Source organism: Kryptolebias marmoratus, linkage group LG1 (genome assembly GCF_001649575.2).
Source record: "Kryptolebias marmoratus isolate JLee-2015 linkage group LG1, ASM164957v2, whole genome shotgun sequence".
In the NCBI taxonomy this organism is placed as follows: Eukaryota; Metazoa; Chordata; class Actinopteri; order Cyprinodontiformes; family Rivulidae; genus Kryptolebias; species Kryptolebias marmoratus.
This window is the reverse complement of record NC_051430.1, coordinates 10,757,006-10,783,326: the sequence shown is the minus strand read 5'-3', so window position 1 is coordinate 10,783,326 and position 26,321 is coordinate 10,757,006. Positions and strand designations below refer to the sequence as shown.

Here is a 26,321-nt window from a genome sequence, read left to right as displayed (position 1 = left end):
TGTTTTTTTTTTTTGGCGCCGCCGAACTTTCTTTAATTCTTGCGCCTCTTTCTTCTTTTTACTGTAGATGTTTAGTCGTTTGACAGAAAACGTTGAGCCTCTGTCAGATTGGAGAGGAGGGGCTGTTTTTTCATTCGGCTGGGTTGGGGGTGAGATCGGACGGAGGATGGGGGAGTTTTCTCCCGGTTTTGGCGCTTCTCGCTCTAACGCGCTGAAAATATGACGATGATTTTTTAAAAAAAATATATGTGTCGGGAATAATTTCTCATAACTCTGGTTTTCCTTGGCCTATCGAGATGATTTAAAAACTAGTGTAAAGCTTGAAGTCTGGACTTTCGACACAGATTAAAACGAAGTGTCTAAGAGGGCGGATCTTTCCCACTAGAGCGTTTTAAATCGGTCATCTGACTTGGACGCGCCGGCGCGTCCGTCGACTTTGAAGAGTTAATACAAGGCCAGTGCTGGGACTTCTGTAGACAACATCTTAAGAATGAAGTCGGAAGCAGAAGCCCAGTGTCGACTTGTATAGAGTCTAGGCTCCGCCCAATCCAGAGGGCCGGAGCACTTCCCTCCCGTGATGTCAGCGGTTTTCTTGATACAGCTGATAAGGGCGGTTAAGCAACTGGTTTTCCTCCTTTTCTCTTTAGTACTTTGATTTTAGGACATATCTAACAATCCAATGCTGACTTTCTGAGAGTTTCATTAAAATTTGTTGAGTGGTTCATGAGATATTTTGTTAACAGAGAGACACGTGAACACACAAAAATGGTCAAACTCATGGTCTGCCTTCAGCTTTCAGCAGCGGGCGATAATTACCAAACTCCTTCCACCCGCTCAGCTGCACATGTTAAGATGTCAGGCTTTACACTTCCTCTAACATGAAAAATGAAACAAGAAGAGAGAGATGTGATGGGAGCGTTACAGGGGCCTTACTTTTCAGAGTGCTTTGAATGGAGTCATAATGGGCAAACACGTATTGCCCCGAAGCACCTGGGGCCCCTGGAGGGGCCGCCCTGAGATGAGCCTCGAGTCCGTTCAGTGAGGCCAGGCTGCTGTGATACTGGACACAAACCACAAAGACACAGTTAACTGATCACCCCAACGCTACAAATGACACAACGTGAAGGTAAATTCTTTTTTTTCCCGCTCACCACTTCCTCCATAGAAGCAGAGTCACTCGTCAATCGTGGCTCCACCAGCAGAGCCAGCACCAAGCCGTTCACGCGGTGCATGTAGAGCGTCATGGGGATGAGCGGACTCTCCTCCAAGCTATCGAAAGTGAGGGGAGGAGGGTGTCTGGTTCCTGCCCTGTGGCCTTTAGCCTTCCTACAGCAGACTCCACTGTCTCCCGCCGCCTTCCTATCATCACGTGAGTGCTCATTCCCAGAATCGGCCCCTCTGTAGTCAAACGCCGTCCCACGGGCAGCGTCTCCATCTCCAGCACCTCCATTAACACAGGGGGTTTCTTCAAACACCGAGCCGTCTCCTTGGCTGTCCATCTGCCTGTCCTCGTCCTCCTTATTCTGAAAACCGGCACGATAAGACTCCTCTTCGTGCACTTCCTCCTCAGTTTGGTTAGAGTTCCTCCCGTTTGAAAGCAGACGCCTCAGTGGCTGAGGTGAAGGGTTGGGTGAATCAGCGCTCTGCGATGAAGCTGGGCTAAACAAAGAGTCATCTGATTCTGACACGTGAGGGCTGAAACGCAGCTTCTGGGGAGGCTGGAGAGAAGCTGGACAAGACGTCTCCGACTCAGTGGATGGCGTGTCCGATAAAGTCCTGGAAAGGCGAGTCTTCTTCGGGGGATCATCTTTGTGTGGAGTAGACTGAGAGCTGAAAGGGAGGGGGGGGAAACAGAAATGTGCCGTTTTAAGAAGCGGGTCAAAGTCAGCCATGTTCTGTCTTTCAGAGAGTGACGTGTTACCCGAGGTCTTTGTTGACAGGAGCAGACTGAAGGTACTGCAGTTCAGATGTAGTCAGGAACACAGCTGTGGAGCTGACAGCGCCACCCAGTGAGCTGGAGGTGCTCGCCTCATTAGACTTCTGGGTCTTTAAGTGAAAGAATAAAACGACATAAAACGGTGGCTTGTCGTGATTTCTTAATAAAGTAATAGTTTGGCATTCTAGCAGCTTACTTTCCGTTGGTCAAATAAGAGTTTTAACTCAAACCTGAACAGTGAATTTGTTGCTAGGCTAATGGCTAAATGAAAAACTTTTAAATACCTTTTACCTTTTTTTAAATCAAGGAATTGTTAAAAAGATGCAAAACTTTATGAGATGGGCAAATCTGTACTTTTTAGTTGCTTCAGATTGGATTTGTTGTGTGTGTGTGTGCAGTTTGTAGTTTTAGTTTCTGCATGATTTAGGTCATTTCTAGATATGAGTAGATATGTGCAGCCATGCTGATGTCTTTAGGAAAACAATGTTCTTCCTTACCTTTGTGTATATTTCACTTTCATGCACCATGACCTTCATCGTGAGCTGTGGAGACATCTGTGTGCTGACAACTCTTTAAGAGGAAGAAAATGACGCCAAATTTCAAAACCTGCTATGTAAATAATAATAATAATAAAAGGTGGATGAATTTTAAAATGTCAGCTCACCTTCCTCTGAAAAGAATACAGCCTACGAGCACCAGAGGGCATCGCTGGCACGCCTGAAGAATGAGGGCAGCTTTCAGGAGGAGAAGTGGGTCGACCTGGGAACAACAACCAGTACTGTTACATCTCAGCTTTTGAGAGAGGAAAAAAAAATTATTTGGCAGTCTCAAGGATAATAACTTAATCGGATTAACTACTGCCACAAGACACTTTATCAGATAAACGTGACGTTTCTGCTTGTGTTTTGTACACGCAACAAAACTGTGCCAAAGGCAGCACAGTCGCTTCGATTTTAACGGAATCCGACGTGAACACTGTGCTACCCAGAATATGAAAAAAAAAAGGTTGGATGTAAAGTAACACAAAAGAAAGCATAAACGAACTCGAATTATTTGCAAAACCAAAACTGATTTGAAGACTAAGCGTTCAGCTAAAAGACGACGCATCAGATCAGATTATTTTGAGTTTTCTAACAAAATGACATGTTTGTGCTGAGCGACAGGTGAGTGCAGGTCAGTTCAGCACAAACTGAACGCAGCTTGCCTTGGTGAAATGAGCAAGACCCCGCGCTGAAAACAAAAGAACTTGTGTCTGGGCTGAGGCACGTGTCGCTGCAAAACACGCAAATGCAAACTAGAAAAGCAGATCTGTTGTTAATTCAGCGCTGCTGGAAAACTCAAAGGGCAGGGCTATTTAATTTTTGGTTTTCAGTGCTCGCCCACGCCCACAGAAATGCCTCCAGAATCTCCCAATCTTTGCAATTTGACACTGAACAACAAACTGCTTGGCTTCACATTTTTTAGCACAACTTATGCTAGCCTTTTAAAAGCTGTTGGAGTTAAATTAGAAAAAAAATAATTACATTTTATCATAAAAAAAAACAAGTTTCACTTTAAATATTACTCTGGCCTTTGTCATATTGTTAATCACATGTCATCTGCAAGTCCCTGAATCCTGCTTATTAGCATATTCTCAAGCCTTAGTAAGAGAAATTTAATACAAACATTTGGATCATTTGCTGAGACACTTTAAAGCTCTTTCGCAACAACCCAGACCATCATGACAGTCATATCCTGCCTTCGGTGTAATAACGGGCCAAAAGCAGAACTGTGACAGTGTCCTGTACGTACGTTAGTGGAGTCAATGGTCCTCAAACATCTGAAGATGTAGCACAGCTCCGAGGGTCCTGACTGCATGTGTGAGAGGTACTGCGCCCACTGAGCTGCCAAACTTTCCTTACTGTTCAGCTGCGACGCAAAAAAAAGAAAAGCTCAAATAAGAAACTGCAGAAAGATACAACATGCACAGAAACTGCTTTGTATGACTTTGAGTGCTATTCTGATCATCTGCAAATCTGCTTATTGTACTGTAGCCGCTTTTCCGTTTTTATTTAAGTGCTTCGGGTGATAATGAATTAGTTTTTACACTTCATATTGTTATCGCCCGCCGCCGAAGGTGAAAATAACGTTTTTGCTCGCATCTGTGTGTGTGTAAAATAATTTGTCGTATTAGCAAAATATCTCATGAACCACTGGATGAATTTTAATGAAACTCAGAATGTAATCATTGGACGGACATCTACAACTGATTACCTTTTAGGAGAAATCCAATTCAAGATGGCTGCTACAGCTTAGCCAACACAAACACGGCTCTAACTCGGGTAATTTCACAGATGCTGAGCTGAAGTTCGGAGCGGTAAAAGCTAAGGAGCTGAAGTGTGTAGCTCCAGTACACTGCTTTTTATAGTTCACAGTGTTGTGTTGTTGACTGGCCTCTTCCTTAAAAAAGATCCTGGAATGCAAAGCCAATAATTCAGGTACAATACAACAAAGGAGTTTAGACGGCGGCGGGCTGCACCTGGTAGCTCTGGCGAACCGAGCCGTTGTAGAAACAGAAGAGGTCGATGAGGTGATCCAGCAGCTCGCAGACGCTGACAGTGGGGACATCCATGGAGCAGCCCAGAGCCTTGAAAACAAATAAAAAAATAAGAACAATAATATTAATAATAAACATTTCAAGTGTTCTGGGAAGAGCGGATGTGAGACGAAGCCTGACGCTGCTGGACGAGCCGTCAGCCCACTCACCCAGAAGAAGTCCGCCATCATGCGGACGGCAAACTTGCAGCGCCGCAGCTTGAGCGTGCGCACAGGTGAGGAGGAGAGCTCGGACACGCAGCGGGCCACACCTGCCAGCTGGCCGCACAGCAGGTCCTGCTTATCTAAAGGCGTCTGACACACACACACACACACACACACACACACACACCGTGATGATCAGAATCCTGTTTAATTATCGCCTGGGAGGAGCAAAAATGCTTTTGCACCCATCTGTGTGAGTCTGTCCTTTACCAAAACATCTCATCAACCACAGGACAGATTTTAAAATAATCATTAGATGTACATCAATGACTGATTCACTTTTGGAGTCCAATTGACATAAAGTAACATAAAAAATGGAAGTAATTCACTCAGTTACAGATATTGATATAAAACTTGGTGTGGTAGTAGCTGATACTGATCCCCAACACATTCTGGGCACAGACAGATAGAGCCAGATCTTTGTTTTAAATCCTGCCATTAACTATTTGGAATTAACTCTGTCTGTTAGCAAAATATCTCACGAACCACTGAAAGGATTTTAATGAAACTTTCAGGATGCACATCTGCAGCTGACTAACTTTTGGAGTCAGTTCAATTTAAGATGGCCACCACAGCTGATCAACAGAAGCCGACTGAAAAAAAATATTCATAACTCGGTCAGTTTTACAGACGCTGATGTAAAATTTGGCGTGGTAGTAGCTGAGGGTCATTCCTAATATATACTCGGAGCATGAGATTGTGGAAGGCATTGTTTTCCGGGGCCGACCAGAACAAATTCAGCTCGGTCAGGATCTCAGTTGAGAAGTCTGGCACTGACTGCAAGGATTATTCAAGCTTTGGGGCTCATCCTTTTCAACACACTCAAACTTTCTTGTTATGGCTTGAAGCAGACTGTCAGCCAGACCTCTTCAGGGTAGAAGTAGCAGATTCCCTCCCTCGTAGGGTCACCCTCTCCTCTGACCTTGGAGCCATCATAGAGGAAGAAGTAGTTGCACCTGCGACACAAAACATACACAGGAGTGAGAAAACCGTGGGGACCTTCTGCGCTGACAACTAAAACTAAGACCCTACAGCTGTCAAACTGAGACTGGCAGACATTTTGCAGGTGACGGTGTTTAAATGGTTCCTTCCTCCTCCTCCTCCTCCTGTAGGCGCACAGGGAGGAACCTCGGCTTGTTTTTACGCTCACGGGTCCAGGTCTCACCTCCTTGTGTCCAGCGACATGAGACCAGCCATAGGGGTTACGCTGCGTCCATGCAATTCCACTCCGCGCTGCTCGACAGAAACGCCGAACAGGAACAAAATAAAAACAAAAACAAACACCTCCGCTGTTTTAGTGCCAGAGCTGGAACATGCTGCGGTAACTCGAAGCGCAGGGCAAAGCTCCCAAGCTGGCGTTCATTTCGTAGCTCTCTCCTCGACGACGGCAGGGCTGCTCGGTGTGTGTGTGGCTTTTTTTCTGCGCCACCTGAAGAATGCGGGGTCGGTCACACGCCAGTGGAAGTCATGTGAAAGTACGGAAAGCACCGAGGGACAAACCAGCGCGGCGCTGTTCGAGGCTCGCAGTTCAAACGCAATATCCTACCTTTAACTCTCTGTGTTTATTTCAAAGTGTTACAGTCTTATTTTTACCACTTGTTGCACTTTCCACACAAAGACGAGACAATTGTTCTAATCGGAGAGAGGAGGAACAAAAAGTCTTTCTGGATTTTATTTCACTGTTTTGATAACATATTCTGTAAATGATCATCTTCACATCTGTGGGTTAGATAAAATGGTTCTTCTTGTTTATTATTAAATAAATGTGATTCCTGATTCTTCTCTTATTTGTGGTGATCAACACCAGGAGCCTAAATCACAGGAGTTTACATTTTTACCTCAGAGATGTCAAAGTGTCAAGCTTTTTTCTTGATGTAGGCCTATAGAAAAAAAAGGTTGTCCATTTAAAGTCGATGATAATTCAGTTATATAGCACCAATTCACAACAAGTCATCTCAGGGCTCTACACAAAATAAAAGCAATCCAATATAGAAAGTTTCAGTCCAATTACTGTCGATTCTCTACAATTATAATACAATACATTCACATGCAACAAATTAGAAAATGTCAATTAGTAAAAAAGTTGCATAAGGAAACCAACAGATTGCATTGAGTCTCCATTTTGTCACAACTACCCAGCCTGAGCGGCATGTTGGCAACAGTGGGAAGGAACGACTCCCCTTTAGCAGGAAGAAACCTCCAGCAGAACCAGGCTTAGGATGGGCGGCCATCTGCCTCGACTGAAAGAGACTCAGGCAAAAACAGACAGATTGGTCCAGGTGTAGTTTCTATGGGAAGAAGAAAGAAAAAAACGTGTTAGTAAAAGAAATAGTTACACGCATAAACATGGAGAGTAAAGTGAGTGAAGACAGCAGCAGAGGGAGGAAATGTGGTCAGTTTGTCCTCCGGCAGTCCTATAACCTATAGCAGCATAACAAAGGGAGAGCTCAGGAAACTCAAACCAACACTAACTATAGGATTTATCAGAAAGGAAGGTTTTAAGTCTAGTCTTAAAAGTAGACAGGGTGTCAGCCTCACGGACAGAAATTGGAAGCTGGTTCCACAAGAGAACCATAAAAGTGGCTTTAAGTCAGTCAGTTACCGATACAGAGGTAAAACCTGGTGTGGTAGTAGCTCTGTTAGGAAACTATGGACCAATGACAGGAACCGCTTGTTTCTTCAGAGGGGCTGCCTGTGTTCTTACTGTGGTTCTGTGGTGATGGTTACATTTAATAAACACAGACGTAAAATAAGCTAGTTTAAATCAATCTTGGCTGAACGGTGAACTCTTTCCTCGTGAGCCGTAGAAAAGTTAAAACCAAACCATGAGAAGCGGTCAGTCTGAATCAGCCTCGCGCCGATCCGTGTTTCGGGGCTCGACTGAGCGCGTCTGGAAGGAGCGGGACGTGAACGCGCACGGCCCCCGGGGAGCCGAGGGCTTCAGCGCAGCGGGACCGAGCGGGACTGTCGGGGGGAGGGGGCGAGCCCCGGACCCGCAGCAGCAGACAGAGACGGGGGGGCTTGTTTGGTTTTATTTACCCACTGGATGGAGTTTTCTGAACGCAGCGCTCCTTGTAGCGGACCAGCCGGAGGATGTCCAGGCCTCCCCCCTCTCCTCCTCATCTTCATCCTCCTCCTCCTCGGATCTGAGGACGCGCGCGCGGTGCACGGAGGGATTGACTCCTCCTGAACACCTGTCTTTCTAGAATACTCTGCATCACCTATTGATTAGTAAACATCATTTCATCACCCTCTGCCTTAACATGATGTGCCTTTATCTCGCTATTTGTTTTCTAGAGCTGATGATGAGCAAACAAGTTTTTATTTCTATAATTCAAAAGAAAAGCAGACTTTTTCTTAAAACAAACTACTCTGTATTAATATCATGGCATCATGGGAAAAAACAAACAAATACACAATGGTTCCATCTACAGCAACATAAATAAAATAATTACGACAGGAAACAGTCTCAGCTTGTTTTAAATAGGACTAAAAACAGTTTAAATACAGGCTATAAAGTGTAGGATTCAGTGTAAAATTAGGCTTTAGAACCAGATTATATTCTTAAATAAGATAAAATCAGAGTTGTTCAGAATGTGTTGCTGTCTATAGTACTATAAATAGTTGACGAAAATCTGAAGATGTGCATCTTAAACAGTATTTATCTTCCGCGTGAACCTGCAGGTGTAAAGTAACACGGGGCTCTGCTGCTCGCAGCCTCACCTTATCGGTCATTTCACACATTTTTTTACAAAAGTTTCACGTAAGTGACGTGGGGTCACGGTGACGTTTCCACCTCACGGGCCAAACAAAAACCGGCCTCAGTCAGAATCTGGAAATAAATAAATAAATAAATAATAAAACAAGAAGAAGAACCAAGAAGTGAAAAAGTCACGACTACAGGTTAGCTGGTTTCGGCATACCTCTGAATTGTTGCTTTGTAAAAAAGGAAATGCTTCTTATAAATACTGTACTGAAATAAAAAACAGGTACGAGGCGTTTCACGGCTGCAGCGCGCCCGTCTGTCAGTGAAATCCAACCAAAACTGCAGAGTAAAACAGCGGAGAAGAGGAGCATCAGAACAGGGAGGCAGATTCCTTTCTTCCAAACTGAACCTCAGGAGGCTAAAGGCTTCGTCGCGGAGTGCGCCTGTGATCGTCTCATTTAAATCTGCAACGCTGAGGCAAGGCCGTCGATCCATCGTGAAGACCCACAGCCTCATAACACTGCTGCAGGAATGCTTCTGCATGTGACCCAGTACTTCAAAAAGTACAGGCAGGGTCCCGCGTGTTGCTCCAGACCTAAACCGAACCGACGCCAGAGCCGGAGGAGACGTCGCTGCAGACGGCCGTGGCTGTGTGTGCACTGTGATGAAGAGGACATGGTGAGGGAGCTGGTGTCGGCTGTCTGACCCGATGTAAAGGTTGTTCCGATCATGTGATAAGGGCCTAATAAAAGTCAGGTGTCACTTTGTGATCACATCAGCTGTTTGTCGAGTAACAGGATTTCTTTCTCCAGCTTCCTCATTTTCAGAGCTCTGTACGCCATTTCTTGGTCACGGTTCTCTATTTCCTTTTTCAGGTAGCTGCAGTAAAGGGCTCTAAGGTCGTCTGTCTGCTTCTGCAAAACAAGCAAACAAACAGATTCAGTCCTAATGAACTTCTTGGGTCATTTCTACGGCCTACAATGTTGACCTGTGGGTTTTTACCTCTGCATTTCTGACTCCGGTTGGAGCTTCTGCCGAACTGCTCGCCTCCTGGAAACTGCTGTTGTGAACGTCCTGCAAGAAAAGAAGACATCTCTATAAAAGCTCTGGTTATCAGGCATCCTGAAACAGACGGTTCCCAAAGCAAAGGGGGGCGCATTTACCCCTTCGAACTGAGCTTCACTGATGTCCGTCTCGTCGCCGCTCAGACTCTCCGGTTCAGTCTTTGTCACGGGCAGGAGGAGGACCGGATGACCTGACACTGTCACAAAAAAGCACATTTATCTCTAAGTTCAGTCTTGCTTAATTTCAGGGGTCTCTCCCTCTCTTTTTAACACTTACTGCTCATAAAAGAGCTCTCCGAGCCACTGATGGGGCCGATGCAGGCACCTCCAGGGAGGACCTCCACTCTCAGCGAGTTTTCTCTGCCGAGCAACACGTCGTCATCTGCAGAGTTCAGGGAGGGGGTCGCCGAGCCGCCCTCGGCCCTCATGGCCTCGGCCCGTTTCCTTTTTGCTGCTCAGGGGGGGTGGCAAAGTTGGAGAGGCAGGATTGGAGCCGTTACAGCATTGAAAAGGCAAAGAACAGTTACATTCAGACAGAAAGTGGCATCAAACCAGGAGCACATCATAGACTGTTTGTATTAGAGACCGAGTGTCCCGTCCCCTCCTAGAACCGGTTTACGAGAGCTGCCATGCTGTCTTTTTTTGGAACCAGAGTCTGTTCGCTCAGAATGTGAGGCTTTAATGCCAGGTTCACACTGTATGACTTAAAGAAACTGAACTGTGGTCGTTCAGTGGGACAGACTCACCGATATTAAGCAGAAGTTTTCTGGGAAAGTCGCGCTGCGTCACTTTTCCCTCATCCTACTCCCCCTCTATTCGTTGTCCGGACATAAATAAAGCATCAACGCTTATTTTTCTACTATTATTAGACTGCTGCAAAACGTCGTACAGCCTGACATGCACCTCAGAGTGCGACGCAGGTTACTATTGAGATTTTAGCATCTCAAGCTCACGCTGCGGAGCATCTGCTGGCGGATAATGACGGCCAAAGACAGCACAGCTTACGACCATGGCGTTACCTGATCTTCCTTGAAAGTATGGAAGAACTAATTACAGCTAAACGTAGTAAAAAAAGGATATTTGAACGTGCAGCAACAAGAACTGTGTGACTCAACAAGAATCAGCAGGACTTTATTTTACCAAGGGCACCGTTCGGTTCGTTAACATGGAGGGACTGAAGCTGGTCCTGATCCAGCCTCTGGTAGGATGTCTACAGAAATATACAGTCTATGGTGTAAATCAAGTGAAAGTGTGTAACAGGTCAACGCAGGAGCCCATTCTGTGTGAGATACCTGTTTGGATTATGTTTTTGTGCTTGACTTTTACTTGCTGCCACGACCTTTTGTAGCCGCTGTCCGAAACCCTGCGAATCATAAAAATAAGCACACATCTCTGTAAAATACACGTATCATGGTGTGTTCAGAGACAGACAGGGTGCATAACTTCACGGGATGATGGGTCAGATTAACCACAAGTAAGTGAGTGAGTCGTCTCACGCATTTATTTTATCGGCAATCCTCTGCCAGGCCTCTTCTCTCAGTTTGGAGGCACTGGTGGTGTTGGATTTAGCTGTCAGGATCTCCCTCTCCTCTTCATACAGCTTCAGAATGAGGTCCTGCTCTTTGGAGCTGAAGAAATGGGCCCTTTCCTGTTTCCTTATTAGCTGGAAATCTACAAGCACAACAAAAAGCTGCGGTCGTCTCAGAAAACAGCTCGCATTTGTTGATGTCATTACATGTAAAGCTGCGACCGGGGTCTCCTCCTCACCTCTGTCTGGGTTCATCATCATCATCATTGTGATCCGCGTTTCTGGGATCGACTGCTCTCCCCTGTCGTATGGCGGCGTGAGCGAGCGAGCGCGCGCGCAGTTATCCGAGATGTTTCAATGCTAGATTTACTAATCAAATCGAAACACCAGCGCCGCGGAGCCGAGCCGAACCCGAGCCCGGTGGATGCGGTGGTGGCACGCAGCTCCCGTCACGTCACCGACAGGCGTCCAGGCGGAGGGGACGGAGAGGGGACAAAGCGCCGAGGCAGGATATCGAGAGGCTTTGTTAACCCTGGATTTTCTAATTCGGCTTAAGGCGCGTTCACGTGACGGAGGCGGAGTCTGTAACAAAGACCGAGTCGCGCGTAACGACGGCGTCACTCCATGCCCGAGCAACACGACGGAAAAAAAGCTATTTAATTCTTTATAAAGCACATTTAAAGTCGCAAACGAAAACAAAGTGGGCAAAAGCATGGAGGTCATTTAACAACCTCCGATGAAAGCCGCCGTCAGCGGCTCGGCGCACTGTTGCCATGGTTACCCGCAGTTTCCATTGTGTGCATTAAAGCCCGAGATGTTCTGATGGGGAACCCGCCAGCTGGTGTTCTCCGTGACCTGGATACTGTTTCTGCAACTTGAAGCCTGTTGTCACATCTCCAGGCTTCCTCTGAATCAAGTGGTCAACAACGTATAAAACTACCAACGACTATTTACAGAATAAATGTGAATAAAAGTCCTCATGCTGTGAATGAACAACAACAACAAAAAAAGTGTTAATTAGAGAAAACAGCTTTTAAAACTTCACACAAATGTGACGCTGCTGGATGCGGCTCGGTCAGATTTTCTATCCGTTTACTCTTTCCACTGCGGTCTCGACGATGCCTGCAGAACTTTCGAGGTTTCATTAACACAGATAACGTTTTAAACACAAACATAGTTTATTGAAGGCCCTGCACACAAACGTTAAACATTATTCTGCTAAACTGGCTGCATAATTAAGACCCTCGCAGCCACAGCAGTACAGAACCAAACCGATTTAGAGAAAGAGAAAAAGGCGTGGTTCAAAGAAAGGTTTCACAATTAAGAGAAATTACCTTTGTGGGCAAGCAGCCTACATCTTAATATAGCAAGAAAATCGATTAATTGTACTCCATAATGCCTCTGTTTGTGGTCTGCATGAATAACAGCAAAGAGTCAGCATGTTTCAGATGCAACTAGACCAATACAGCAACCTCTCATATTATAAAACAAACTTAGGCTTGTTCTATAGTGACGTAAAAAAAGCCTTTTCAATAAAACAAGTGTGAACGAAAAAACCTGAAACACTCAAATGAGCCCTGAAAAGACAGTGAGAGGAAAAAAATAATATATCATGTGAAGTAGTTTTAGGGACTTTATTTATTTCTGTTTAAGTGGACATTTTGTTTAATGGTCCAGAACAATGGAATTACTGGTTCAGGTGCCCCTTGTCGACGGCACAGAGGTAAGCACGGTAAACAGAGGAGGAACAAAGTGTGGTCAGGAGTGTGGTCCAGTGAGAAACGCTGAGAGAGGAATTGAGCCAGTCAAGAAAGAGGTGTGGAAGATTTTACTAATCGTGCCCCTCATATCCACCAGGAAGGGCATTCACATGTGGGTTGTGGAAAAGGGTTTTGTTGCCATCTCCCCAGGGGAATCGCTGTAGAAAGAGAAGAAAATATGCAAATAAATCAGCATTAAGTCCAAAATACCAGGACAGCTGGCATCTTAGGTGATTGGTCAATGTTTCAAGTGTCAGACCTTGGTACGAATGCGAAGGTGGGTGTAGGGGACGAACTCTGGAGGTGCATCGTGGCTGTGCTCCTTCTCCTTCAAGAACGTGTTTAACATGCACACCGCAACACCGGGCAGGGCTACCACGAAGGACAGGATCTTCCATGTTTTAGCTGCGGGGGGGGACAAAAAAATGATACTCGTTTATTCAACAAATATTTTAAAATAAGAATAAATAACTGATAAATAAGATTGACGAGCTAAACAGATTTACACTCATTGATAGTGACACTTTGGAGTTCGCTTATAATTATAAACACAACGATTAAAATCAGATCAGAAGAAATAAACACCACGATCTCTCACTCATCATGTCCCACTTCAGCATACTTTTAAATTTCATGTGGGCCATATTTGCATGATAACACCAAACTGTGCCAAGAGACAGACTTTTATTGAATTAATTTTTTACACACATATAATGAGGCCTCTGGTGGGTTTTACTATTAAAACAGTCAGTCAGCTGTCAGGAAACTCAACACTTCTCAGAGAGTCTTTGGCTGTAAAGACCCTCGTATTTAGATCTAATCATAATGTAACATATAATCATCTTAGAACAGCAAACACAAACTTTCCTACAGGTCTTCTTTTATCACACATTACATGTTAAATAAATGTCAACGCTAACAGTTTTGAATTACTTCACTTGCTGAATATTTTTATATACATTTTCTGTTTTATTTAATAGATATATACAATCAAATAGTCTTTGACATTTAATTTGGTTCTGACTGAATTCTTTCTATTTAATAATATTATTAATAAAACCTAAAACTGGGCTGATAGGTCTATATTCCTGAGCAGTAACTCAGCTGTAATCTTAGTTCCAACCACTGAAACTGTAATATTCCTACCAGGCAGGACAATTTCCTAAAAAATACATTTTTTTTCCTTGGGTAGTCGGTTGGAAGATTAGGAATTTGCATCGATCATTAATAAGAAAAGTACACAGAGTTTAATTTGTTGTCAAGCTGTTTACTTCTTACTTGAAAGTTAGCCGTGTTATTATTTAGAACTATAGCTCAACAAAAGCTGCTTCCATTTCCCTGAAAGTGCAAAAATACTTTTACCATCAACCTAATCGACTCTTTGTTTGTTTTAAACTAAATATATCTAAAAATATAAACCAATTTGAGTCATCAGCACACTATTTTTTAACAAGGGGTGAATCAAGGTTTATTACTAGTTATTTAATTTAAAAAAAATCACTGATAATATTGTTCTAACAACTGAAACAGCTTCTGCACATTCATCAATAAACATTAGTTTCATGTTAATCTCTAAAGAAATATGTTGAAACTATGGCAAATATTGTAACAACTTCTCACACTATTCAATTAAAGTTAAAAGGACATTATTTATTACAAATTTAGGAAATTTAAAACGCTTCAACTCTCCACTTTTTTTAACCCAGATGCATAATCTTGGTATCATTTAAAGGTTATTTTAAACCTCCATCAATTTAAATAAACCTATTCAGAAACTTTGTTTTGTTTGGGCCAAAAGCTTCTAACTTTACCTGTTTGCTCTTACAGCACATCTGTCCTCTTCACCTTAAGTTTCATTCCCATTATTGTCTTCCTTAAAGTACTATTTACCAGTAAGTGCTGCTAATATCTAAAATGTAACATTAGCTCGCTTTTTAGCTAGTTTTTGAAACACTGTTCAGCTTCACAAGCAAATAATCAAGATAATAAAAGCTCAAATTATAAGTGGAAGTTTTCCTGGGTGATCGACTTTAAGTTTTAAGACAACGCTGTGTTTTGTTTTAAAGTTTAAAGAAGCGCCTACGTGCTGACACTCGAGGAAGTGAAGGAGCTAACGCTAGCTCAGCAAGGTCACATTCAAGCGACACTCATTTGTTCCACAGCTGAATTAAAATAAACCAAACCTCTGGGTTGTAATCCTCTTTAACACTCACCGGACTCCTCGCCATGTCCGGCGGCGGCAGCAGAAAGCTGACGCCGGGTTTGGGTCAAAGAAGACCTCCACCACATCTGAGAGAAGCGTCCGAACGCCGCCATTTTGCTTTCTGGTGGAGTTTTCTTCTTCTTGTGGAGTTTACTGGCGGTTGGTTAAAAAACCCCTGAAGGTGCGAATTACCGCCACCTACTGGTTTAGAAGAGTGTGGCTATTTTCTAACTGTATTTATGTGCTATATAATTTAATTATATTAATCAGTTTGTTTTTAAAGCTAAATTGTTTTGTAAAGTGTATATTGTTTAACCTTTCTCTTATCCTTTCAAACTCTCTCTTCATATATCTTCTCTCCTCTTCAGATTTATGACTTTCTAATATAAAATCTGTGTCATCCTCTCAGCAGGGGTCACATTTCCCTGAATTATACTTCTGTATTTTAAAAAGTGAAGAGTTAAGTCCTGTATGACCAAATCTTTGCTTCCTTCTGCTCCTTCTTCCAGCGCTCATTTCTCCCACTGCCCTTTAAACCCTATAAAAACATCTTTCTTTGCTTTCTCCATTCCACTTTTTCTGCCATTCCTTCTTCCATTTTTGTTTGATGATATTTTTTTCTTCTGATTTGCTTGTATGTACTGTTTGCTCCTTTTTCTTCTTCTTTTGTGTTTAACAGGCTGTTGGCATTCTAATAAGCAGCATTCGCGTCATCTTCAGGTCTACCTGTCCACTGCAGTCTTTATTCTTCTGTAGTCCTCTTTTGTTGTACTTTTGGCCTTGTAAAAACAAAAGTTTTTCATTTAGGTTGCAGTGGCCAGTAGCTAACCTCCTTGTAGTTATTTCCTCTTTCACGAGGAACTCTCTGTTCTTTTGGATTTCAACTTTATTTGTATTGTGTGTAAATGTTTCCCTTTTGTTTCCTTCCTGACAGACTGGAGACCAGAAACAATTTGTACAGCACAACACAAACCACACTACTTACAGCTCACAATCTTTTGAGCAGACAAGACCCAAACGGGGATGTTTCCCAGTAACAAACACTTTTTTCGGTGTATGATCGGCACAAACACTTCACACAGCTGTGAAGCGCGATGGTGGAGGGCTGATGATTTGCTCTGGTTTCACAGCCACATGACTTCAACACATTAAGTGAACTCCTCTGACCACCAAAATATTCTTGAGTCAAATGTGAGGCCATCTATCTGACAGATAAAGGCTGACCCAGTTTGGGTCAGAGGACGATGATCCCAAACACACGAGCAAATCCACAACGAACCGATTGGAAAGGAAAAGTATTGGTGTAAAGTTACAATTTCATCTTGATAAAAATGATGTGGCAGCATTCACTTTCCCCGTTCCTCTGGAAAATGAAATGTTGCTGTGTTTGACGACATACACATCAGCGATGATCGTCTGCTTTATTTGCTGAGCCACAGGCTGCCCTTCATCCTTCTTGGGAAACCAGTTTTGCAGCTCTGTTATGTAAAACTCCCCGCGTTGGCAGGCTGAGGGTTAAAACTGCAGAGGATTGTTTATTGAGCCGTTAATTGTTAACATGTGCGGACCGAAAACAAACAGGAGACATCTAGATGACCTCTGCTACTGCACTTGGAATTTGTCTCTGGACCCGATGTTTTTATTATGAAGAAGAAGAGGGGGGAGGGAGCAAACTTACAGAAAAGAAGATTTTGCACTGATTGCATTTTTTTTTATCAAAATCAATGATGGAATCCCAGTATCACCACTTTGAAGAATCTGACAGCGGCCCCGTTCACGGAGAGCGTAATGTCATCACGCAGACAGGTAAAGCTTACATGTAATCTGATTTTAACTCAAGTATTTCAGTTGCAAATGGCTAAACGTTCGTCACTGTTTTCCAGGATTCAAAGGAATAGTGGTTTACATCCTTTACAGCATCCTGGTGCTGCTGCTGTTGGTTCTGCTGCTGGTAACAGGGATAAAATGTTCGTCTACAGAAATTACAATAAAGTGGCTCACTGAGATATTATCACGCGGTTATGGTATAAATGTACATTTTTATTTTCCCGCAGTCTCTCAACTGAACAAGGAAATAACTGATGTGAAGCTACACCTTAAGAGTATGAATGATGGAGGGTCAGCTTCTAACTCAGGTAAAACAACATTATAATACCAGCGTTGAATTTAACAACAAAGTCAACTTTATGGCTTTTATATGAGTTCTGTGAATATCAGTTGCTTCCAAAGCTGAAGGCTTGACGGCACTAAAGGACGTCTTTTTGGAGGAACTTGTTCCAGTTAGAGGTAAAAAGTTCAAGTTTTTGACGTCAATAAAAAGTCTCTTTAGTGGTTTTGATTCAGTCGGACTGTCCGGGCTTTCTGAATCCTGATGAAACCAGGAACCTGCAGAGAAGGATGGGCGAGTTTTCAGAGGAGCTGCTACCTGCTCTCCACCACTGTTACGACGTGGAGCAAAGCAGAGGAGCTGTGCAAGTCACACGGCGGACACCTGCTGGTCCCGAACAACGTGGAGGAGCTGGTACTCCAACTTAGCTCTGTGGTACAAAAGACTAAGCAAGGTTCAACCTGGTTTTACTTCTCCTTTTCTTTTTTCGTTGTTAAATTCCAGGATTTCATTTCGAGAATAGCGGAAATCACACATAGCTACTGGATTGGACTTGTGGAGCGACAGCAGGAAGACCACTGGAGCTGGGTGGATGGAACTGACTTTAACTCTACCCCAAAGTAAGACGGGCCTGAGGACGTAAAGGCAGACACGCAACTGGAACAAATGTTTCACACACGTTCTCCTGTTCTGGGTTCAGATTCTGGGATGAGGGTCAACCCGACAACTGGGAGCTGAGAGAGAACGGAGAGGACTGCGGGCAGATTCATGGGTACTCAAAACGCAAGCGCAAGTTGTGGAACGATGCAGACTGCAGCTTGAGGTACAGGTACATCTGTGAAACCAAGGCCTGAGAGACGTTCTGGGACAGTGATGCCTCAGCAGAAGCCAGAGCGGGGTGAACAAAGGTTAAAATGCAAACCATATAGACAATAAAGTCATCTACATCCCTCTGGTCCTGGTTTCTGTCTACACAAGAACTCAAGAGCCTGTTACACCTCTTTAACTGTGGACAAAGGTTGATGTTAAATTATGAAACGTGTGAATCAGATTCATTCATGTTTGTGGTATACACAGACCCCCTCAGTGGTCTTTCTCAATTCCTGCCTTCCATCTGGACACTGTTAGATGTGATTTGTTAACCTGCAGTGGGGGAAATGCAGCGTCAACCCTGGTGAAAAGAAACTTTCGACTCCCTCCTCTCCCCCCTTTCAGTTGCAAAACACTCACAGATAACCTCTGATAACCTCAGAGGAAGGTCAAAAGTTCTGCTGTTCCCATCAGATTCTCAGGAAGGAATACCTCAGGAACAGACTGCGAGTCTTCAACCCGAACGTTAAAAACGCCAAAATGTTGATTGAAATCACGTATTCACAGCTCCGGCAAGCATAGCTGGAGCGTTCTTTTAGTTGTGTTGAAGGAAGTCACTGACAAACTGTATGTGTTGCATGTGACCATGAAATGCTGACTAATCTTTGTTTATGATTTCCGCTCATAAGACAGATATAAATCCTCTGGTTTAATCTTTCTTTTCAGGTCCAAAGAGACCTGTTGTCTTCTCTTTTATCGTTTGTATGAGCCCATGACAGATCTTCGTTAGTGCATAATAATTCTCTTTAAAGGTGTTTTGTTCACCCTCCTGAGGCCTTGAAACCGTGTGTCGAATGGACCCGAAGACCAAGGAAGGAATGTTTAATTCTGAAGAAGGTCCGTGAATAAATGTGGTTGTGTGATTCAAGCTGAAAACACTTCAGCTAAGGTCAGACTTGATGTTATTGATTTAACACGTTATACTGCATGTAAAGCAACTCGTTTCAATAAAGTTCTTGTCGAACTGCCCTTTATGATGTAGGAAGATCTCATTTGTTTGGAGCCGGTTAATTAGCTGGCCCTCAGACCAATCCACTAACCTGACTGAGGTCCGAATGACTGCCCCAAACACGCCCCGACCTCGAGATTAAAACTTAAAGCTTGGTGCAAACTCCACCTCTAGTTTTTTCTGTAGTTCTCCAGTTTTGCAGTCTACAGTTTCCTTTCTAAAAAAAAAAAAAGTTGACTTCTCTAATAAAATACCAGGTCTGTAAATTTTCCCCGACAAGTGATTTTGGTTCAAAGTACATGGAGGAAAAAGGGGGTGTTTGACCTCCCAGATAAATCTAAAAGAAGCAAAAACAACAACAACATGGACATGTTGAAACAGCTACATGTCACATATTCACCATAGCATACATTTTCAAACACATTCATTATCTTTACTCATAAAAAGTAGTTTAATTCTGATTTCAGACACTCCTAATGTGGACTGTACCATCTGTTAACCCGGCCTGAACCTCACACCTGCTCCAATCAGTTTCACCTTTAATTGAACCTCAGTCTCTCAGTTTTTCAGCAGCACAAAGGCAGTTGAGTCCAAGTAAGAAGGTAAATCATTGTTGTGTTTGATGCACTTTCTGGTTTTGATTTAAGATATTTTATTAATATGTCAGACCGTACTGGGGTATCTGAGGGGGAACGATAAGTTTTGCTTTAAGTTTAAAGACCACAGAGTCACTTCTAGCTAAACTGATGTGACAGAATGACTTGCTGTATACTTTAATTTAAATGAACAAAACATACTGATGGATGTTTACGAGCCTTTAAAACCCATGAGTAAATTTATATTTTTAAGAAGTGTTTTAATCAATAGCAGTGGTTCCATTACTCCAACCAGAGAGGGGTCAACACACTGGGTATCTACCTACAGGACGTATGTTCATGTTTTTAATAAATAAAGTTGTGTAGTGATGTTTGAATGTAAAACTGCCCAAAAACAAAACTTTGCAAACATTAAAACTGCAGTGAAGCGGATCAAAACCTCCTGCATGTCTGACGTCTGTGAGCAACGGGCTTTATTTAGCCGACATTGGGACTGTACCAGTCACTTCATGAAGAAAATGACGATCGTAATAACGGATAACAAAATGTTGAGTTTTTGGGATGTAGCATGAAGAGGCCCTCTTTTAGTCATCTTCTCTAATCTAAAAGAAATTGTTTAAATAACTACAAACATGCAATTCTGATGAGGGTGACTCCTGACTGAACAATTAAAACACTCTCTGGTCTGGAGCAGGCTAACTGCACCGAATAAATCTCCATGGTAACTTATCTCACAGCTTTTGTAAAATTCACTCAAAGGATGAGTTGAGACAGGATAACCAGAACATCCTGGCTTAAACTGGGGTGGTGGAAACACAATCAGCACACCTGATTGAAATGGCTGAATTACCTCTTTCATTTCAGTCAGGTGGGTTGAGGTAGGAACTCATCTGAAACGTGTAGGATTGTGGCCACGAGGACTGGAGTCTGCCACCTGAGAGAACTCGTTTTTATGGACCCGTTATAAGGCAGGACGTATTACAGTATGTCCACGTCTGTCCGTTCGTGGACATTTTCTTGTCTGAGCTCTAACTCTGTAACAGTTCAACGTAGGAATGACTTCATGGGTAAATGATCCCTGTTGATTTCAAGGTCACAGGTGACCCCTTTTGTTTAAACCTGGCTCGGACTAACACAGAATGTACCTACTGATGGCCACATAGTCCTGTTAGCAGCACTCACTGAATAGATTTGTCATTAACCTGGCTGGTTTCAACAGGTGAAGTCACAGCTTTATTTGCAAGTTTTTGTTTTTTTTTTCCTCCCTCCTTTTGTCGTCCTGTAAGAGAACGGCACCAAATTCCACTTCTTCCCGACTGTAGACATGAATGGACCAGCAGTCCTGCTGCTTCTCACTGGTAAGACGGCGATATATTCAGACCCAATATTTGACCTTGTCTTTGCTTTGTCCTGAGCTGTCCGCCTCCCTTGTCGTCCTCAGCCTGTGCGGTCGGTGAAGAGCTTGTGGACAGAGCCTTTTGGCAGTTTGGAAATATGATCAGTTGTGCTCAGCCCAACGTTAATCCTCTGGCATACAACGACTACGGCTGCTTTTGTGGCTTCGGGGGAACTGGAACTCCAGTGGATGAAGTGGACAAGTAGGAAACAAGATGTTGTTTTTTTAAACAAAAGATACACACTCAAATGTCCTCCTTCCTGCTCCATTCTCAGGTGCTGTCAAACTCATGATAACTGCTATGGCAACAGCAGAAAGACTGAAGGATGCACATCTATTTTTAATAATCCCATCCTTCGTATTTATAAATACAGCTGTTCTGACAAAGAGGTGACATGCTCAGGTAAGGATGTGGTTTGACTTTGGATACTTGGACGAAATGTATACTTCTTAGTAGTTTCTTCAGCTCGAGTTACATTTTTGATTTAGGGTATAATTTTTAAATAAACTGCATTTTTTTTTTGTCTTAATGCTAAGGAGCTTCTCTCTCCTGACTCTTCTCTGCAGATGCCAACGATAAGTGCCAGGCTGCCGTGTGTGAGTGTGACCGAGCAGCGGCTCACTGCTTCGCCCAGAACGATTACAACTCCGAAAACAAGAACCTGGATTTCAAAGTCCGCTGTGTCGACAAAGGCTCACGTTAAAAAACAAAACGGAACTTGGCGTACTTGATCATCTTTCTGACAATGGCCTAAAACGAGCGTGATTTCATTAAATGCTGTTCTTTAATAAACCCAGTGAGGTTGTGTATGGAGAGGTTCTGTCCCAGCAGGCGCTTGTGAATTTATCGTATCCAAACAACGAGTGTTGAAGTAGTTGCCATTTTCCAACAACCCAGAATTTTCTGTGTTTTGGATCAGTTTTGACCCTTCGGCTGAATGTCTAAACGCCCCTGTTGGTTATTGCACAACTTTCTTTGGAGTCGACTTTTAATCGGTCAGTTCACATCTAATAAAAAAGACCAGGACTTGGCTGCAGCAGAACAGTTGTAAACAAAATAACATTTAGAAAAAACCTGAACCGCTCTAACGTAAACACAATTCCATCCTGACTGCGGTGGAAAGTCCCCAAGTTTTGCTCACGACGCTGAAAATATCAGCGCGGCACTAAGGTTAAGTCTGGAAACTTCCACGTTGTGTTGTACTCCTCTCAGTGAGCTGTGATCATTTTTGGAAAGTGGAGTTTGAAGCTACACTGACCTCTGCAGTCACAACTTTAACTCCGCAACCATCCATGATGCCCAATACAGTCCTGCGTCACATCAGTCAGATGGTCATCTCTTGGGGTCCAATTAAACCGCTTGTTTCCTCAGATTCAATTAACATTTTATATTTTATAATGCACCCTCCTTTTAAACCTAAAGCATTTGAATGAACTTTTCAGCAGAAAATTATCTAAAATGTAAAATTTCAACAAAAGAAAGTTGCCTAAAATTGTCTATTCAACAGAACATTTATTCTTTTAGCCTAAAACTATTTCAAAATGAACCCAAAATTCACACAATAAATCTCACCATTAGGACATGAAGTATAAAACTTTGAGTGTTATAGCTGTCCTATTTGACTTATCGCAATACTTTGACTTATGATCAGGACACTGTATTCTTTTCTACCTGTTGTTTTCTGGACGGTTGATTCAACCCGAGGACTTTGACTGAGCTGCTGTATAATGGTTTTCTAACCCAACACTCATTGAACAGAGCGGTGAGTCTCAGGTCTAACGCTACGACTTTTGACCGGCTGGAGTCCAAACGTGACGTGCAGTCTGATCCATCGTGGCGCACGGGCACAAAATTGCCACACGATTGCTTCCTGCTCGGTTTCGTATCTTGATACGTTTGTTTCCTTCTCGAGTCAAACATCTCGTGGGTAAAATACAAGTGGAAAGTCGCGGGAACGGCAGCAAATGTCTGCTATTTACACAGCTGTGTGTCTGGAAGGTTATTTTAAATTCAGGTTCGGAAAAACACACACCTGGGGAAACTTCAGACTTGATTTCAGAGCAATGCCAAAAAAAAAGAAAAAAATAATCCTGTCCTAGTTTTTTTTTTTTTTCAAAAGTGTACTGTGGCATCAAAACATAAGATGGCGTACACTGACGCATTATTTTGAATAAAATTTGTTTTACTCTAACAAAGCAATGCAAAGATAAAAATCTAAAACAAAGCGTTTGATTCGTCCGTTTAAGATCATCGCATTCAGATTCTGCTCATTTGCTGTAGACAACTGTCTTTAGGTCTGCCATGACTAATTTGACTCCGTCTGCTTCAGTTTTCATCAGTCTTCTTAAAGACACACTACAAATCATCCTAAGAGATGACAGGTTCTTGACACTGCTTGTAAAGTAAAAAAACTAAAAAGGCAAATATTACAGGCAAAGAAGTCAAGATGGACAGCTCAAGACTTTTGCACAGGACTGCACTCTTTAGGACTATTGAAGCCTTGCAGTAATTTCTCATTTGTTTTTCTTCCAATATTTAAATACACCATACGGAAATGTACATAAAAACAAAGCTTTGTTTTGTTGGATTTTTTTTATTTCCCCCTTTCCTTTCAGATCAAATGTTCTGTTAGCATGTAAGCAGATAACAGGTAGAGTAAATATTATTAAAGCGTTCCTGGCTGACCCCAACAGGTAAAGTCTTGGCTACATTTCCCACACCCCGTTTTGTTTTTTTTCCTTCCCCCTCCTCCCCTTTTCTCTATAAGAGCGACGCGCCGAGTCCACCTCCTGACTGTAGCCATGAACGGACCGGCTCTCCTGTTGCTTCTCACAGGTAAGGACGGGAACTCGGTATGTAGCCATCTTTGTTTGCTCTGAGATTTCCACGCACTGTTTGAAGTTGTCACTCGGTCCCTCTCAGCCTGTGTGCTCAGCGGAGCAGACGTGCCCAAAGCTGTGTGGCAGTTTGGGAACATGATCAAGTGCGTCCAGCCTGGTGCCAACCCCCTGGCGTACAACAATTACGGCTGCTGGTGTGGCATCGGAGGAAATGGAACGCCGATGGATGAATTGGACGAGTGGGGAAAAAAGACATTGCTATAATAATTATTCTTATTATTGTTGTTTTAAAATTAGGCACAGAAGCTCCTAATGCGCTCTTTTACCCTGCTGCTTTCTCAGGTGCTGTTATACTCATGACAAATGCTACGAAGCAAGCAGAAAGATCCCAGGATGCACATCCCTTTCTAACCTTCCCCACATTCTTGTTTACGCTTACACGTGTTTTAACGGAGAGGTGCAGTGCTCAGGTAAGGGTGTGATTTAGCTCCAGCTTTAGCTGTGTTTTTGATTTAAGGTATAATTTAAAAAATAAAACTGCAGCAGCAGCAGTAATGTCCAACTCAGTATATGAAATGTTGACTCTATTAGGATGTTGTTGCTATAAAACAAATCTATTTTGAACAAGTTCTTATTGAAGTGTTGATTAAAACACACAACTTTCTTTTTTTGGAGGGGGAAACGATGTGCTTCCTGGTTTAAAGTACAAAACTGACATGATCTTGCTCTACTGTAAACAATACAAATTAGCCTCGTGTGTAAATACTGCAAGCACAACGGCAGCTTTTAAAACGGCTGCAGTCAGGAAAATAAGAAAAAGTCTATCCTCTTTCAGTTCTAGGGTTTTATGCATCAGGACACGGTAAAGACCAGATCATTTTCATTTAACCCCTAAAATTATTTCTATCTAACATCAAGCATAAAACACACAACAGGTCCCACCCTGCCTTCGTTTATTGAATCTAATGGAAAAACTGCTGCTGCTTCAGGATTTACGAGGTGAGGAATAGAAGCAGGAAGTTTGTTAGTTTGCCGCTCAGGAGCATACAGGTGAGACCTCAGAGAAGCCCATCAGTCTGGGGAAGGTTAAAGGTCATTTCCTGACAATGTGGAGTTCATTTCACAGAGAGAAAGGTTATTGACAAGTGAGAAAACCTTTAAGACGGCTTCCCAGGAGTGGATGTCCCAGCATATTCAAGCATACCAAGGTCAGACCGTGCAGTGCTTGGAAAAATTAGGAAAAAAAACCCATGAGCTTCATCTCAGACTTTACAGACTTCTGTTAGCGGGTTAAAGGTTGAAGGTTATGACAGGACAATTAGGAAGAGGTCACCGGGGGGAACCCTCCTCTCTCTGACAAGAGCAAGGCAGCACGACTTCAGTTTGTAAAGCTGGAATGTCCTTTTGGTCAGATGAGACCAAAGTAGAGATGTCTGGCCTGTCAGCACGGTGGTGGAGGATTGACTGACCAGTGATATGGGCTTGATTTGCAGCCATTCCTAGCCTACTGCGAACTCCTCTGCAGACCAAATGAATTTAGAGTCAAATGTGAGACGATCGAACTGGGACAGTAGAACAATGATCCCAAACGCAGCAGAAACTCTGCGACAGATCGGCTGACAAAAAGAACCAAAGCGCTGGAACCTTAAGAAGAGATCGGGGCAGAAACAAATTTCCGATAAACCTGAATGAGCTGAAGCAACATTGTAAATCAGAGAGGGCCAAAATTCCTCCACAGCCATGAGCGAGACTGCTCAAGTCAGACAGAAAACAGTATTACAAACACACTTTGAGTTATTACTGCTTTAGAACCCGGTAAAGACCACATGATTTTAATTCTGTCCTGATGCGTGAAACGAGGTGGGACTTTTTTTTTCCTCAGGACTGTACATAACACTGCACCGCTGTGACCATTCTTGTGTTCTCCCAACGTTAAAGAACCTCTACCCCGACTCGTCTGTCTCTGCAGGTACCAATGACGTCTGCCAGGCCGCTGCGTGCGAGTGCGATCGCGAGGCCGCCTATTGCTTTGCCCAGAGCCCTTACAACCCTGAATACGTCGACCTGGATCACGCAGTCTGTGTCGACTGAGGCCCGCGTTAACGAAAGCTGGCACAGAACGACGGAAATACTTTAATATATCTTTCAGATTACTGATAATGAAGTAAAATAAAAGTAAAATTTCAATGAAGGCAGTCTGTTTAACTCGTGTGTGCGGAGAGGTTCTGTCACATCAGTCACAATGTTTCATCCACACTGACTGTTTAAACTCGGGTCTCTTAAATGTTTCCACAACCAGGTGAGAATAAGGTAAAAGGTTTATTTATATTCTGATAAATAAGCCAGCCCAGCAGAAACAATGTCAGCTGAAAGTCGAACATTAGTTTTAGGTCTCAGCTGAGGTGGTGAAAAAACCCACCAGGTCTTCTTTTATAGACCGGAGGGGATGTTGGTGTAGCTGCACCAATGCACGTTTTTTTAAAAAAAGTTAGTTTGATCTCTGAATAAAGTCGTTGGTCTGCTGCCACATTTCCTAATGTCCTTAGGCCATCGTCGCCTTCCTTTG

At 43.1% G+C, this 26,321-nt stretch overlaps 6 protein-coding genes across 7 annotated transcripts in view; 3 read left to right on the top strand and 3 right to left on the bottom strand.

Moving 5' to 3' along the window:
• Window positions 1-6,168, bottom strand: part of hps4 (HPS4 biogenesis of lysosomal organelles complex 3 subunit 2) — a 9,514-nt gene extending 3,346 nt beyond the window's left edge. The window contains exons 1-10 of the mRNA XM_017414515.3: window positions 5,901-6,168; window positions 5,601-5,691; window positions 4,682-4,825; window positions 4,455-4,562; window positions 3,728-3,844; window positions 2,601-2,695; window positions 2,434-2,506; window positions 1,922-2,046; window positions 1,152-1,830; window positions 934-1,060 (exon numbers count right to left, since the gene is read on the bottom strand). Coding sequence (XP_017270004.1) covers window positions 934-1,060; window positions 1,152-1,830; window positions 1,922-2,046; window positions 2,434-2,506; window positions 2,601-2,695; window positions 3,728-3,844; window positions 4,455-4,562; window positions 4,682-4,825; window positions 5,601-5,691; window positions 5,901-5,932 — 1,591 coding nt within the window. The 5' untranslated portion in view covers window positions 5,933-6,168. The remainder of the gene's footprint in view (window positions 1-933; window positions 1,061-1,151; window positions 1,831-1,921; window positions 2,047-2,433; window positions 2,507-2,600; window positions 2,696-3,727; window positions 3,845-4,454; window positions 4,563-4,681; window positions 4,826-5,600; window positions 5,692-5,900) is intronic.
• Window positions 6,169-6,277: 109 nt separating this feature from the next.
• On the bottom strand, window positions 6,278-12,496 carry LOC108234931. Of its 2 annotated transcripts, XM_017414553.3 has the most exons (7): window positions 11,273-12,496; window positions 11,002-11,176; window positions 10,798-10,868; window positions 9,783-9,956; window positions 9,605-9,702; window positions 9,444-9,515; window positions 6,278-9,355 (listed from the first exon to the last, which is right to left on the bottom strand). In XM_017414553.3, exons 1-7 carry the CDS (start codon window positions 11,298-11,300, stop codon window positions 9,212-9,214), a joined length of 762 nt encoding a protein of 253 aa, XP_017270042.1. In that variant the 5' UTR covers window positions 11,301-12,496; the 3' UTR covers window positions 6,278-9,211. The 2 variants fall into 2 exon arrangements, with proteins under 2 accessions (XP_017270042.1, XP_017270041.1); XM_017414552.3 differs by having other exon boundaries at window positions 11,002-12,496.
• A 157-nt stretch (window positions 12,497-12,653) lies between these two features.
• LOC108234926 (cytochrome c oxidase subunit 6A, mitochondrial) lies at window positions 12,654-15,167 on the bottom strand. The gene is made up of 3 exons (XM_017414544.3): window positions 15,007-15,167; window positions 13,053-13,198; window positions 12,654-12,951 (listed from the first exon to the last, which is right to left on the bottom strand). Exons 1-3 carry the CDS (start codon window positions 15,107-15,109, stop codon window positions 12,865-12,867), a joined length of 336 nt encoding a protein of 111 aa, XP_017270033.1. The 5' UTR covers window positions 15,110-15,167; the 3' UTR covers window positions 12,654-12,864.
• A 1,423-nt stretch (window positions 15,168-16,590) lies between these two features.
• On the top strand, window positions 16,591-18,942 carry asgrl1 (asialoglycoprotein receptor-like 1). The gene is made up of 7 exons (XM_017414557.3): window positions 16,591-16,802; window positions 16,880-16,963; window positions 17,051-17,131; window positions 17,214-17,282; window positions 17,378-17,517; window positions 17,608-17,723; window positions 17,804-18,942. The coding sequence occupies exons 1-7, from the start codon at window positions 16,721-16,723 to the stop codon at window positions 17,955-17,957; spliced, it is 726 nt and encodes a 241-aa protein (XP_017270046.1). The 5' UTR covers window positions 16,591-16,720; the 3' UTR covers window positions 17,958-18,942.
• Window positions 18,943-19,460: 518 nt separating this feature from the next.
• Window positions 19,461-21,730, top strand: LOC108234966 (phospholipase A2). Its single transcript, XM_017414596.2, has 5 exons — window positions 19,461-19,524; window positions 20,805-20,876; window positions 20,960-21,116; window positions 21,190-21,317; window positions 21,482-21,730. Exons 2-5 carry the CDS (start codon window positions 20,843-20,845, stop codon window positions 21,616-21,618), a joined length of 456 nt encoding a protein of 151 aa, XP_017270085.1. The 5' UTR covers window positions 19,461-19,524; window positions 20,805-20,842; the 3' UTR covers window positions 21,619-21,730.
• A 1,935-nt stretch (window positions 21,731-23,665) lies between these two features.
• LOC108234954 (phospholipase A2-like) lies at window positions 23,666-25,946 on the top strand. Its single transcript, XM_017414579.3, has 4 exons — window positions 23,666-23,750; window positions 23,838-23,994; window positions 24,098-24,225; window positions 25,725-25,946. Exons 1-4 carry the CDS (start codon window positions 23,717-23,719, stop codon window positions 25,844-25,846), a joined length of 441 nt encoding a protein of 146 aa, XP_017270068.1. The 5' UTR covers window positions 23,666-23,716; the 3' UTR covers window positions 25,847-25,946.
• The last annotated feature ends 375 nt before the right edge of the window (window positions 25,947-26,321 follow it).